This window comes from Pithys albifrons, chromosome 2 (assembly GCF_047495875.1).
Source record: "Pithys albifrons albifrons isolate INPA30051 chromosome 2, PitAlb_v1, whole genome shotgun sequence".
Taxonomy (NCBI): Eukaryota; Metazoa; Chordata; class Aves; order Passeriformes; family Thamnophilidae; genus Pithys; species Pithys albifrons.
The window spans coordinates 102,373,642-102,388,048 of record NC_092459.1 but is presented as its reverse complement, the minus strand read 5'-3'; the positions used below and the strand labels follow the sequence as shown (position 1 = coordinate 102,388,048).

General features: G+C 40.7%; 1 protein-coding gene across 1 annotated transcript in view; it reads right to left on the bottom strand.

Moving 5' to 3' along the window:
- The window catches only part of PPP1R21 (protein phosphatase 1 regulatory subunit 21), a 32,213-nt gene extending 19,391 nt beyond the window's left edge, over positions 1–12,822 (bottom strand). Inside the window, 10 exon segments of the mRNA XM_071580315.1 lie at positions 1,750–1,802; positions 4,038–4,132; positions 6,413–6,471; positions 6,574–6,738; positions 7,376–7,477; positions 9,375–9,521; positions 9,907–9,975; positions 12,628–12,730; positions 12,732–12,786; positions 12,789–12,822. Of these exon segments, the coding sequence (XP_071436416.1) occupies positions 1,750–1,802; positions 4,038–4,132; positions 6,413–6,471; positions 6,574–6,738; positions 7,376–7,477; positions 9,375–9,521; positions 9,907–9,975; positions 12,628–12,730; positions 12,732–12,786; positions 12,789–12,807 (867 nt within the window). The 5' untranslated portion in view covers positions 12,808–12,822.
- Between the last annotated feature and the right edge of the window lie 1,585 nt (positions 12,823–14,407).

Here is a 14,407-nt window from a genome sequence, read left to right as displayed (position 1 = left end):
CTCAACACTTGGTTGCAAGAAAACCTAAATTTAATTAGTAACAACCAGTGAGGTTTTCTCCCAGAATTAAGTGTATGCTTCTCTAACCAGTAACACTCAATTCTTATTCTCCCACCTGGACAGAACTGAGCTGCTGCTTACGAATAAAGTGGTTCTGTGGCTTTAGTACAGTAGGAAGGTACCCCAGAAATTAATCCAAAATGGAATATAGTCAAGAGAGAAGAAAACCACACTCTCTTGTGAGGAGGAGACAGTAAGGTTAGAGTGACATTTCAGCCAAGAATTACTTATCCTTCAGAAATGTATTCCTAATTCTTCAATGAACTGTTAAAACAAGTCAGTCTTGATTATAGATCTGCAATGGTGGTAATTAATTTAGTCATTAAACTCAGTTTGTGCATGTTAATTAGCTATTCAAACAATGAAAACAGACACTATTACTGTTCTGCTGTCCTTTACACAGCACCCTGTGCTAATGCACCAGCATTTTGTCTCCACTGGCAAAGCCAGTCATAAAAATCTGTCTTGAAACATTTTCAAGTCTGTAGACTTTGAAGTATGAGGCTGCCTGACACAGTTCTAGCAGAAAACAGTAACAGGAGAAACTCTCCATGTGGTTATTCAGATTTTTCTTGAAACTCAGCAGCAGCGACCTGAAACTTAAGGCTACTTTCATCACAAAACTGAACAGCAGGGCACCTGTTCTCACAGCAGATGTATTAGGAACAAGGTCTCTTCGCAGGCACTTCTGAAGAATCGATAAAGCAACTATTTGAAATTCTTCTGCAGTGGCATCTGAATACATTACCTTGAAGGTTCAAGACATCTCATAGAACCAAAGAGAAAAACCACAGTGCTGCAGAGCCCACCCTCAGTGAAAGCAACACAGGAAAATTTTGACTGCATCCAGATATCTGATTTGCTGCTGTAAAAACCCTCAATATATTTACCTATTCACAGAAAACTAATACTCATTTTCAATACTGAATAAGTAACATTCCCAAGGAAACTCATGAAATCACAGTAGTGCACAGAAACTGTTTATTTAAAAAAAATATTTAAATTTATAAGGGTTATTTTGCTGCAAGTAAGAGGTGTTTTGGCAAGACGTATCCCATAAAATGTAAATGAATCCTGCAGAGATTTCAGAGAGACATGATTTATTCCTCAAAAAGATTATGACTAGTGACAAGCAATGTTAACTAATATGACATTCTTGAGTACACACCAAAGTGTAGTTTTCAAATGCAAACATTCTTTGGAGCTCAAGTGACATGACTGAAGAAGTTTGGTTTGAGGGAAAAGGAATTTGATAACAAACCTATTTTTTTTTAACAAAAGGCTCTAAACAAATGTAGTTTTAAACAACTTTAAAAATTAAACGTTCAAGTTGTAGCTTACTGCAGGTTGACACAGTAAAATATTTCATATAACCTTAGTAAGACACAAGAATTAAACCCTTTTGTTATTCTTTTTAGAGAGGAATATCTGAGTTAATACCTACAGTGATCATCAGACAGAAGTCAATGGATTAGCTCTAGTAAGGTAAGCAGACAACTTGACTCCTTGACATAAGAACAATATACACTACCTTTGCAAAAGGGCAGAGGCTCTGTGGATAGAAATGCCCCTAGAACATCATTACAGCAGCAAGGCAGGCTACCTTCTGCTGCTTCAGGTCACCAAATGACTGGTTTTATCTCAGTATCTGTGTAGAAAGTTGCATGTGAAACCACAAAAAGTGCTTACCTGGTATCTTCTGTTGTGCAACGGTACATTCAGAGCATTGTATCGATTAGATCCTATAGGACAAAAATTGAGTTTACACTTATTAAATTGTGGGGTTTTTTACAAGACACTGGATAGTAATTTTTAAAAAAAAATAAAATTTCATTGCAGTAATCTTAAGCAATGAAGCATGTAAGCAGTATTAACTAAAGAGATACAAACAATTGACTTCAATAAGGTAGGCCTAAATATCCCCACTTAAGAACTGTTTCTGTGACTAAGTGGAGAAAAAAGCAGTTTCATACTTGCCAAATTTAATCTTCTGAATACCCTGAATTTGACAGCTAAGAGCAGAATCCTCTTGCCCAAAGAACAGCAGTCATCACAGACAAGAGTAGAACGAATCTTTTAAAAGAAATCACACTTAAAGAATTCAAGATTATCTTCACATTTCAAATACATTCCAGGGAGTGCCAAGTAAGACTAATCTATTTTTAATGGTCTGAACATTTTTTTAAAAAAAGCTCCTGTATATATACTTGATGTGCTGATAATTTATACTAAAATGTACTCTCCATGTATTTCAGCATTTTACTCCAGTCATGAAGTAACTAGACTGATGACTACAAGCAGGCACAATTTTTAGAGAGGCAGAGGGATAGCTGTAAGTAAAGAAAAGCTTACAGTCTTACAGATTTAAAAGGGATCAGATCCATCTTCAATTAAATTGAACAACCACTTCAGTCTAAAACTTGCACTCAAAGGAAACTTAGAGCTTTTTATTCCTTTTGTGTCATTCACATTTGGCTATCAACACAAGGGAAGAAGTAGTTGTATTCAGAGGGAAAAAAATTCTGTACAAAATTACCAAATCTTTCTACTCTGGAAATCATGATTAACAGTCAAGATTGTTACTGAAACTACTCAGCTGGTAGTTACACTTAAAGACAACTACAGAGCCTACAGGAAGACATCTGGAATCCATAGCAAACATCTCCTGACTTCCTCTCATTCTTCTACCACTAAAGATGTGTCCACTATTTGCAGTGTTTTATACACAAGCAAAACCATTATGCTATGGTAGCTCAGTGAGCAGGTAAATTATTTGCATTGAAGTTATTATTTGCTACAATGACACCACCTATTAATAAAAAAAAAAGAGCTAAAGAAGACAGAGAAATAGAAACAGGCCAGGCAAAGTTATCTTTGTGAGAGGAAAGAAGTGAAAAGGGTATCAATTAAAGGCACCAACACCTAAGCACCATGTGCTGTATAGGAGTCAACATTTCCTAAAGAGAAGATGTTCTGGTGTTCCTAAGCCAAGACTCAGAGGATTGCCAACCCAGTGGAAAACTTCTAAGTCTCACCCTTGCAGCACCTGCCAGATCAGCTATTAAAGGCTGTTAAAATATCATCATCAAGTTTTACATTGAATGAAAAATTCAAAAGCTACTAATGAAATATACCGGAAACTCAAAAGCCCGTTTTCACTTTCTGCTCTTTCTTCACTGCTTTCAGCTTTTCACTATTCCAAGTCCTCCTGGTCTCACTGCTGCAGGAGTGCAGGCAGTGCCTGCCCAGCCTTGTGTTCAGCTACTTAGGAAAGCACACAGTGCACAGCACTGATCCGGCACATACTAAGCCAAAGCAATGCCAAGACTGAGCACTCCTAAATTCAAGGTATCCTCTGCACTTCAGTCTTTCTAGTAGCAGTTGGAAAGGAAGCACAAAAAGATCCATTGCTTCAGGTAAAAGTCCCCAATTTTAAAGGGTTTTTTTATCTTGAAAAGACAAACAAGTCTGAGACAAACTACAGATAAGAACTAGTCTGAGTGTCCTCTGATCAGACATGAGACACACTGATAAAATCCTCCCTAAGTACAGGCCATTACTGATGCAATGCTTCTAAGTCAACATGTCTGCAGTCACTGGTTTATTCCCACCTTAACCTACTCTAGCTCATGAATATACCCTGCCAAAACCAATATTCTTTAAGGTAACTAATTTTTACAGAGAAACCTTTAAGTTGACAATATTCTGTCAATACCAAGCAAGACAAGTGAAAAATTACTCAAAACGCTATAAAGGTTTTAATTCTCATTATATATATATATATAAAAGTTAAATATTTTAGGATTACCGAGCAAGACTATGACAAGTATTGTGAATACTTACTACAGTTACCTCCAAGTGTCTGTTCAGATGTCCAACATTTCTTACAGCTAACACATTTTAATTCATAAGGCGTACTTCCTCCAGAGGGATACCCAAAAAATCAAACAAGAAACCCAGACCAAGGCAATACGTACTTGTGTCATTAAAAGGTACTTTTTCATTAATTATGCACAGTGATTCTTCCAGTCTACTGCCCAAAGCTGCTTGAAGATTCTTTAGCTGTTGCTGGCTAAATAACAAAGAGACAAACGAAAAACCACACACACACACACACATTGTAAACCTTTAAAATTTAATCTGTTCACCAACACCATATCTCACCATAAGCATTCCTTGAGTCTATAGGTATCTTTCTCCTTCTAGAAGTTAGATAGAAACAATAGAATAGGAATCATTTGTTCTCCTTTATGTCCTATTTAATAAATGACATTGTATTCTAATCCCTAATAAATGCAGTGAAAGATGCAACAACCTTGTAAATCAAGTTTCATTCTTGAGAAACTCAATTTATTTCAGAGTTAAAATTTTTTTCCTATTCTGCAACTATTATATAAACTATATGAAGGCATTCTTTTCTACTAGAATTCAAGTGGGAATGTAAAAAGGCCTTCAAATTAGTTACTAGGTATCTGATGTGGTATTCCAATATGCAGATGACAAGTTGCCAATAATTCACTTAACTATGTCACATCACTATTTGAAATACATAACAAGCTCTTTAAAATCCCATATTTAAACACTGCGATGATATAGACTGTTCTGACAAGACTTGGCAATTATGTTTCTGATGCATTCTCTAGATCCACTTCACTTACATTTGGTTGTGTATATAGATGTGAACCTAAGCAATTAAGATTACTAATATAATTAGAATAGATTCCTGAGAGAAACAGTAACATATCCCAGCATTATATACATACATCAACAAAGGTCACTGCATATTCAGACCAAATTCCACACCTTACCCAACTTAGGGCCTCAAACTCTTCAATGTTTTGCTTCCCTTTTGACACCTAGAACTTCTGCACATATAGCGGAGTGGGGGAAGGTGTCAGAGTGACAGATTTTTCCTTTTTTAAAACACTTGATACACGGAAACTTATCAGGACTATCAAGGAAAAATAATCCAAAATAGATAAGCAAGATATGAAGAAACTGGCCAATAAGTAGCTCAAGCACATTAACAAACATTTTTCTTGGAAAGCAGCACCAAAACTGTGTACAAAGGGTACAGCATGCACTGCAGTAGCACTGGGCATGATAGAAAATAAAGACAAATGCAAATGTACAGATATTTCCTCTTCGTACTATAAAGGAATGATAAACAAGTAGTTTGATATGTTCTGGTTTACATTCTGCCCTTAAATTTTAAAGGCATGTACCCTGTCAAGTCTCATATCCCCTGGCTTTTCTGAAAAAAGTGTGGGTATCAGAGGCAAATGGATCCCTTCCCCTGAAAAAGTGGTGAAAATGAAGAGCAGTATTCTTAGAGATATATTCTCTGATTTTGGTGTTTAAAATAAAGAAGTGTGGAGCTTGATTATTTTTAAAAGCCTTCCTTCTTTAACAGCAGGGGCAATATTTACAATGACATTAATGACCCAGTCATCATAGAACCTGATAGACGAGGTCTGAACTGAATAGAAGCAGATTAAGACTACAGTTTTCTAAACAGCAGCCAAACACAGCTTTCATCCTCTTTCACAAGTCATTTTTAGTGAAACCCTGACCTGTTTTAGAGGAGACTTATTGGATTCAAGTATCTTTGCATCTATCAAAATAATTAAAATACATCCTTCGAGGTTACCACACAAAAGAAGGAACGCTGCATCTGAAAATTCGCTATGCATCTTATTCATTAAAGAACTATACTGCACATATAAAATGCAACTTAAAAATTAACTTCAGAGAAATGCACCCTAACTTGATTTGGCCCACTTCTCACTTTCTACAACTTGTCTTCAAGTCAACAAAAGCATTCCAAAACTAACAATGCAATTTTTCAACAAAAACTTTCAAATATTGCAGCTGAGCATGTTATACCTGAAGTAAAAACAATTGTTCAAGAAGCTTTTGCAGTGGAGGGGGATTTTTTAAACTCTTTTCAGTTAGTTGTCTTAGTGTACGTTACCCAAGCTTGGTTTTTAGAAGCAGTTTTTACAAACTCAGATAACTTTGTTTCATACAAGTTCTTTACTTTCTATACTTTTCTATTACAAAAAAGTCTTCAAACTTTCATCAAAAACACTGCTACTTAAAAGGGCTTGGAGACAAAACCACTACCCAAAGGCAAAATTTGTGGAATTCAGCAGTTCTATACACTGCAAAAGAAAAAGGGGGTTGACCTGCACAGGTCAGACTTGAGTTCATACTATAATTTGAGTTTTATCAAGGTCTTTTTTTCTCCCCTTTTTTTAAAGGTATTATTCTTTAAAAATAATCCAGTTAATGTATTACAGCAGTTATTTCTTTCAATCAAATTTTCATTATATTAAACAAAAACACTTACCATTCTTCAGTTCGAAGCCTACAGTCCTTAGCTTCTCTTTCTAGTGTCTGAGACTTGATCTTTATGCAAGAAGATAATCCCACAATGTAAATACTGACACAGCAAGACATTGCATTTCAAAACTTTTCAAAAGTACTTGCAAGTAAGAGGAAACTCCTTACTTCTAATTTGGCTTTATCACTCTGCAGCTTTTCTATGGCATCCGTGTATTTCTTCGTTAAACTGTCCACCACAGCTTGGTGCTGGGCAGCATCAGTCTCCAAAACCTCAAGTCTAGTTCTCAGCTCCGCTTCTAAACGTTTGTGCTGCTCATCTGCTTCAAAGAACTAACGGAAGAAAAGCAAAGCTCTTAAAGCTTCATTTTACTACTGAACACAGTCCTGTGAGTTACACCGATTGCATTAGCCAGTTCAGGTTAATAATAATTGCTAGTTCTCAGAAAAAGCGAACTTGTATTTACACAGAAAAGATTCAGAAACCAAGTATTCATTAAATATATTGCTGACTAATAGCAGACACCTGAAAAACTGAACTTGAGCCATAAGGACTTTTTCAAGTTTTCTAAAGTGAAATGCATTCTATTTTTGTAAAGTAATTCCTGACAATTACAGCAACTTGCAGAAAATATTTTCAACTTTAAATAATTCTGAACAGTTCATGAATTAATAATAAGTTTCCATGCTTTCCAGGCTGTTTTCAGTACAGTAGCTGTCACCAAAAGTTAAAAAATTAAAACAGAAAATATGCATTATATGAATGATTCCATTCTTAAGAATCTGAAGTCAAAAGACTTTCTTATTTGCCCAGTGAATATCTTTATAAACAAGCTGATCTAATCTACAGTTTTGCATACAACCAAGCCTCTAAACACACTAGTTTTCAGACAGCATTTTATTTGCCCTATCCTTGTTTGTGTGACTGCTTTTCTGAACCAAACATGAAACCTAAAAAAGTTTAACTCACAAGTATATGCAGTCGTTCATTCTCCTCGATTTTCTTCTGAAGATCTTCATTGAAGACACTTTTCTGTTCTTGACTCAACTGAGATGAGGATTCTGTACTTTTCTGGGAGAAAGAAAATGCACTCATTATCTCCAGGTCTCTGGGGGCATTCTGAAGCCCCACCCCAGGACTGTGAAAACACTTCCTGTCGCTAATTCCCAAAAGAGGCACATGAGCACATTGACTGAGGTATCAAATGGTAGGCATATGGGACACAGCATGAGCCTAAAAGCAGCACTTTTCCTTCACACCCTTGTTCCTGTTCAGTGGTAGAACACTTGACTGCTGAAAGCCTCTACTCAGGTGTCACATTCACACAACCACTTCCATGGGCAGCTGCCCATCTGAACTCATTTGAATCCTGCACATGTAAGACATGACATGCAGTCAGTCAGTAATACACAACCCACAGGCTTGTTTGGTTTGGCAGCTGTGTGTAAAGCACATCTGCCCTCAGGTATGAGCCAGACTTGCTCTCAGCGGGCTGTAGCACAAGGTGGCACTGGAAAGCACAGGGTGTTCCCTGCCTACCAAATATCCTGAGAATACAGACATCTCTCTTCCAACTGTTTCTTCATTTTTCATCCATTTAATCCAAAACACTCAGAGACCACCAGTGAATCCCATACAGCCGTTCTGCTCTACTAGACTGATGAAGAAAGGTAGTATCATCACAATAAAAAAAAGGGAGACTCTTTGCATTTAAACTTAACACCAAACTTCAAGTGCTTAGGACAGATGGGGCAGCTGAGCCACATCTGCATCTGATGCCAGCCTGTGAACTACACCTGAGATATGGACACACATTCTCGTTCTACAAGCAGTGTAGTCTGACACAGATCATCGATCTGAATCTCAATCTAATTAATTTCAGATGTGATTTACATGGTCTCCTAATGACAAGTCACTGAAGTAAGGGTGACATGGAATTTAGTATGTACATACTCAGTGAGACCCTACAGGTAAAATTAAAGAGAACATATTTAAAAGGCAGTACACTTCTTAAAAAAGGGGAAATAAAGCTGTGAATTCTGACAGTTGAACAGGAAGGAAACTCCATGGCAATGGTTTGCAAAGCTACTGAAGACAAGCTGACGTCTTTCAAAATTTGGAAACGCATCCAGTGAAACACTGATTTATATAATACAAAACAAAAGAACTGAAGGGTCAAACTGCATTTTGAAGAACAATCTACTATAGTGCATGAATAATGTAGTCAGAAGTACTAGGCCTGTCAAGGGATTGGAGAGCAGAAATACTGACAGGAGTTTAGGGAAGAAGTAAGGAAGATGACTGTATTACTACTAAGTTGAACAATTTCTTTAATGTCAGGCTTGATAGCTACAGCATATTAAGAGCTAACCAAAATGAAAAGACGACAGTAACTAAGAGGGGTTTCCTCATAAGGAAGGTAGCAAGAGATGCTTGAGAATTAGAGAAGTCCAAGCACACCATCCCTGGAATTGTGATGTTACCTACAGAAGGCACAGCTGATCTTAGGATATGGTATTACCAGGTTTAATCAGCAAACATTTTGGCAGAGAAAGAGCACAGTACTGAAATTGTTCTGTCATTTTGAAATAATACAAGGAATACTAGCTAAAAATTTAGATTACAGAGCATTTGACAAGATTCACAAGCTACAATCACAGACAAAAGTTAACCATGAACATCAAAACTACAAAGGAAGGAGGTGGGAATAGGAAATGAGGAGTGATCAGTTTTCTTCATAGCAGCTCACTAATCACAGAGCTCCAATACACTTCCCATATCTAAATATCTAAAAAGGGATATGGCAATTCAGTATCAGTCAGGTGACAGACTAGAAGAACAGACAACTACTCAGCATGTATTCTATGTATCAATACCTGCTTTATGGGTATTTTCACTAAAGGATAAGGCATTGACAGGTGAGGAGCAGACATTTGCTAAGCAAGTTTTTTTTGCCTTTAGCACATACCTTGCTTTTTTTGCCCCTAGCTTCACTTAATGCAAGTTCATCTTGAAGTAACTCCACCCGTTTGGCAAGCTGCTGATTTCTAAAGGTCAAGCTGTCCATTTCTTGTTGTAGTTTTCTCAATGACTGATCCTTCATTTTCAGTTGCTCCTAAATGACAAAAAAAATTAAGACTTTTACACTTATTTTTATGCATGCTTTTAATAAGCAGTAACACATTAAGAAAGTGAACAAACTAGAAAAAGAGGCAAAAAGTATCATTTTTAAACTAAATGATATCACTTCCTTGAGCTGCCCACAGATCATACTCAAGTAGCTACCTCATTCTGTATCCATCATCAAGAAGCAACATTCCACTTTCACAAAGTCATCAATTACGGAGAACAATTAAGACTAGTTGCTAAACAAAAGTTCTTCTAGTAAATCAACTGCCTTCTTTATTCCCTTAATCAAAATACTTTTGAGTAAAAAGTATCCCGTTTACCTATTTTGTCACAGCTTCATACATCTGACATGAGCAGTTTTCAGAGATTACCTTCAGTGAAGCAGAGTTTGCTTGCTCATCTACGACTCCTTTTTTCAGAACTTGGTTCTGAGCTCGAAGCTGAAAAATAAGACAACAGAGTAAATAAAAGCCATTTATCAGAATGTGCATAAAGCATCATATTCTCTCAGGAAAGCACTAGATACAAATGCTTTTTCAAGTATTTTTTACAAGTAGATAGTAGTGATATCTGGTTGGGAAAAAGGTATCCAATGCCAAGAATCAAGAAGTTACCTTATCACCTGAATATTTTGCTCAAATAGAACCTAATTCTTACTCAATAAATACTTTTGAAGATTAGTTACTTAAATATAGTTAAGGCTTGAAGAACAGTGAATAAATATGGAAAAGTTGCAACTTCTTCCTTGACTACTCAAGTTCTTGGTCATATTCAGTGCTATTCCTGTCACTTCCCTCTTCTCCCCAAAACTGTTCATAACTGGTTCTGGAACATAAGCAGGGCTCAAAACTCAACATCTGTATCTACTCAAGAGAACCTGAACAATACTCTGATGCAAAAATACTTACTACCTGTGGAAGGAGATGATCCAGAGAGAACAGCTTGACATGAAAAGGCATGGAAAGCATAGAAGGAAAAGCCCTCTATGACTTACTTATATAGTTCACAAATCTGAGCTAAAAACACTGCAGTGAAAAGTGATACTCAAGAAATCTATTTCCCAGTGACTTCACAGAGTACCTCTACCCTGCAGCAATGAAGATACCCACAGCTCCATCTTCCCATTCCTTGATAATTGCTTGAATCTTGGTTTCTTCAATGGCAGTGTGCATTCATTTGACATGTCTGAGTCCAGCTGTTGCAGATATAAATTAAAAGGGTTTGTATAGTGTTTGGGAATACCCGTCAGATGCGTAATAGGTAAGAATCAATGTAACACAGCAATCGCTAGCGGTGTCAGTGGTGACTGACTGTATTTGAAAGGTCAGAAGGCAGCTGGCATTGCCAAGTACAGGCCTTTCCCCTCCAGGATTCCCACTGTGCTGCTCAGGCATCCAAAGGCAAGAGAAGAAACTTCCAAGAGCACCACGGAAAGACTTCCAAGCACAGGGTTTCCCTAGCAAGAAAAAGCAGTGCAGTAGTTTTCCACACCTGTTTTTCTGCCACAGTTGCTAATGCAGAAACACATCAGGTGCAGTGATTGAAGCAGCTCAGCTGTGTTGCACCAAGACACCCAAGCTGAAGAGGCTGCCACAAGCTGAAAGCCTTTTAACTGCTCCTTCATGATTGCTGCAACTTGTGTGTTTTCAGAGTCTCTTCCTCCCCTCATCCATCTTCTGGACTGCTCTGTGAACCAAGGGGGAAAGCAATGCATTGGCAGGTACTTTCCCTGGCACTCCTTGAGTCTTGTCAAGGTCTTTTCAAGCAAAGAGGCAAACTGCTTCCCAGGGCTACTCCCTGTTTCCACCTGCACACAACAAGCAGCCCACTGAACAAGTGACCACATGCACAAAGACATGAAGTGTCTGCAAAGGGACTCCCACAATGACCTGTGCTGCACAAGAAATGGGATGAGATGAAAAAAGCAGTTCGTGCAAAGAACCAAAGAAACATCCCGGGATGAGAAGTGCATGATGAAGTTCCAAGAAAGCTCTCAGAAACGAGGGTACTACAGGAAAGAGGATCCAGCAGCTGGAACTTTTATACAGTCAGAAGTCCACATTTCAAAGTTTCATTCAGAAAACAAGCAGCAAAATCCCTCATTTTCCTTATCCTCAGCCACAATTCATTTCCAAGGTATAGTACAGCCACGGTATAAAGCAACAAGACACAGGAACTGTGACCTACAAAGCCTCACAGTGAATTCAGTTTTCTTTAAATGATTCTGTGGTAACATTAGAAAAGTAAGTATCTGTGAACAATTTAGACTGAATACAGGGGTTTTAAACAGCATTTTCAAGAAGAATAAAGACACATAGTTCTGTAAGCCAGGGAAGGGTGTCACATACAGTCAACTGCCTTGTGCCAATCACTGATGCTGGACCACACAATGATGCTTTCTTCCCCAAGGAAAGGCTTTCCTCCCCAAGGCTGCTGAAGGACTGTGCCATTCAAAACCAACTGTCACCTCTTCCTTTCAGTGATGAAGAAAGAAGAGCTCTGTGTTAAGCAAGGCTCTGCTACTTTAGAAAGCATCTCGGGCACCTTGTAAAAGAAAGACATTGTTCACTATGGGATATAAGTCTGGGTAAACAGTGTGATAAGCAGCACCAGAAACAGGATGCAGTCACCTAGGGTAGAAGAAAACAGACAGGAGGGAAGTGTGGGATCCAGAGCCTTCACTTCCAAGACCCTGCACACACGGCTGAACTCCCACACCCGTCATAGCAAACTCACACATGTGAGATACAAGACCAAGACCTCAGCAAGTGTTCGCACACAAAGATAACCACGTCTCGCGCCAGACCAGGAAGCGAACAAGGGAAAACACCGGCAGTGTCACTACCCTGGTACAGCTGAGCCCGCTATTTCTATTCCGGGATGTTTTGCAGCTGAGGCCGCGCCTCTCCACTCCTCTCCGTGTTCTCTCGGCACCTGAAAAGCCAAACCCGCACTTGCCCTGTCCGGGCCCGCCCCCGCCTCATCCCCGGGAGGCACCTCCGGGCCCCCACAGGAACCAGCCCCGAGCGTTGCGGGCCCCGCGGCAGCGGCTCCGCCAGCGGAGCGCCGGGCCGGGCTGCAGTGCCTCGTACCTTGGAGTACTCCTGGGCCAGCTTCTGGTACTTGCCCTGCAGCTCCGCCGCGGCCGCCGCCATCTCCGCCGGGGTGGGCTGGGCCGGGCTGGGCCGCACTCGCCGCTCCCGCCGGCCCCGCACGCCGCGAATGGGCAGACGCACTTCCGGGTTCGGGTGGCGGGAACGCGATGACGTCATCGCGTCGAGAGGGCGGGGCTTTTTCCCGCTGGCGCCGCCATCTCGACGCAACTTCCAAGATGGCGGCACGGAGGAGGGCGGGGCCGCGCGGGGCTGGTCACGTGATGCCGGCGGGAGGTGCGCGCCCCTGTTGCCGTGGCAACTGCCGGGGGTTATGTCGCGATGGTCGCGACGCCGGGAGCGCGGGCGGTGCTCCTGTGCCGCGGCCACATCCCTGCCTGGGCACCGTTCCCGGGCCGGTCCCGCGGCTCCCCGGCCAGGGCCGCGCTGTCGCCAGGGGGAGCCCCGGGCTGGGCACCGCGGAAACGGGACCTGCGAGGCCGGGGGGGGAAGACCCGGAACAAAGGACGGTGGAGGCGCCGCTGCCGGCTCGCAGTGGGTGTCAGTGCCGGCGCTTTGCTGCTCGGCACCGCTCGGCGCTGCTTCTGTGCCCGGAGGAGACTCCTGGTGTCCCAGCGAGGGCAGCACGGGCGGGCCGTGGCACTGCAGTGCCCGCACTGTGCTCTCAAGCTACAGGAACTCAATTCCGCACTCTCGGGGATCTCAACAACATACACAGATACCTCGAAGACCGGGGCCAAGGGGATGGTGCCAGACTCTTTTCAGTGGTGCACAGCGACAGGATGAGGAGCAATGGCCATAAACAAAAATGCAGGAAGTTTCTCCTCAACACGAGTCAGAACTTCTTTATGTTGAGGGTGGTAGAGCACTGGAACAGCTGCCCAGGGAGGCCGGGGAGTCTTTGGAGACATTCCAAACGCACCTGGATGCATTCCTGTGTCACCTGGTCCAGGTGACCCTGCCTTGGCAGGGAGGTTGGACTGAATGGTCTACAGAGGCCCCTTCTAACCCTAAAAATTCCGTGAATATGGAGTATCTGCACCCTGTGTTTCCCAGGGGGAGGCCCTTCTCTGATCCCTCCAGTGTGCAGGTCTTTGTTTCAGAGATGCCTTTGAACTGCTCCAGCATTCAGCCATCCTCGTTTAAAGCGATTGCTGAGGCTCTGCTAATTATCTCCTATTTGCTTCTTTATCCTCAGATTTGCCAAACATTTAAGCGGGTATACGCCATCAGCACTCCTCGAGCAGAAACTGAAAATGTCATAATAGGGGTATCTGATCCTGCCAGATACTCACTCAGTGCAGGATTTCATTTCTGAACATGACTGGAAACAGATGTGTAAGGAAAAGAATAATAAGGCAAAAATTTGATGAGATTTCACCAGTATATGCTGAGCATCTGGTGATTTCCAGGTTAAGGGCTTCCTGGTTGAAGATAGAGATGTAACAGCAAATTATTATTTTTGTTCAGTTTCCATGGTATCATTTTTTTCTACTTGATTTGAGCACAGTGTCTTCATAGCTCTTCCTCAGTAGTGGGTAATGCTAGAGGTGCTAAATCATCATTTTCTTACTTCCTTTTGTCTTTGTTCCCTTTAAGTAGGAGTAGATAGTAGGTGCCTATAATGGAAGCTGATCTTTTTCCTTAGTCTTGAGGCTTTGATGGTGTGTACTATTCTTTTGCTTATCACAGTAGTGGAGTTGGCAAGCCCTAAATATGATATGGTGGCCAGATTGGTAAATATGTTTGTATCTTCACA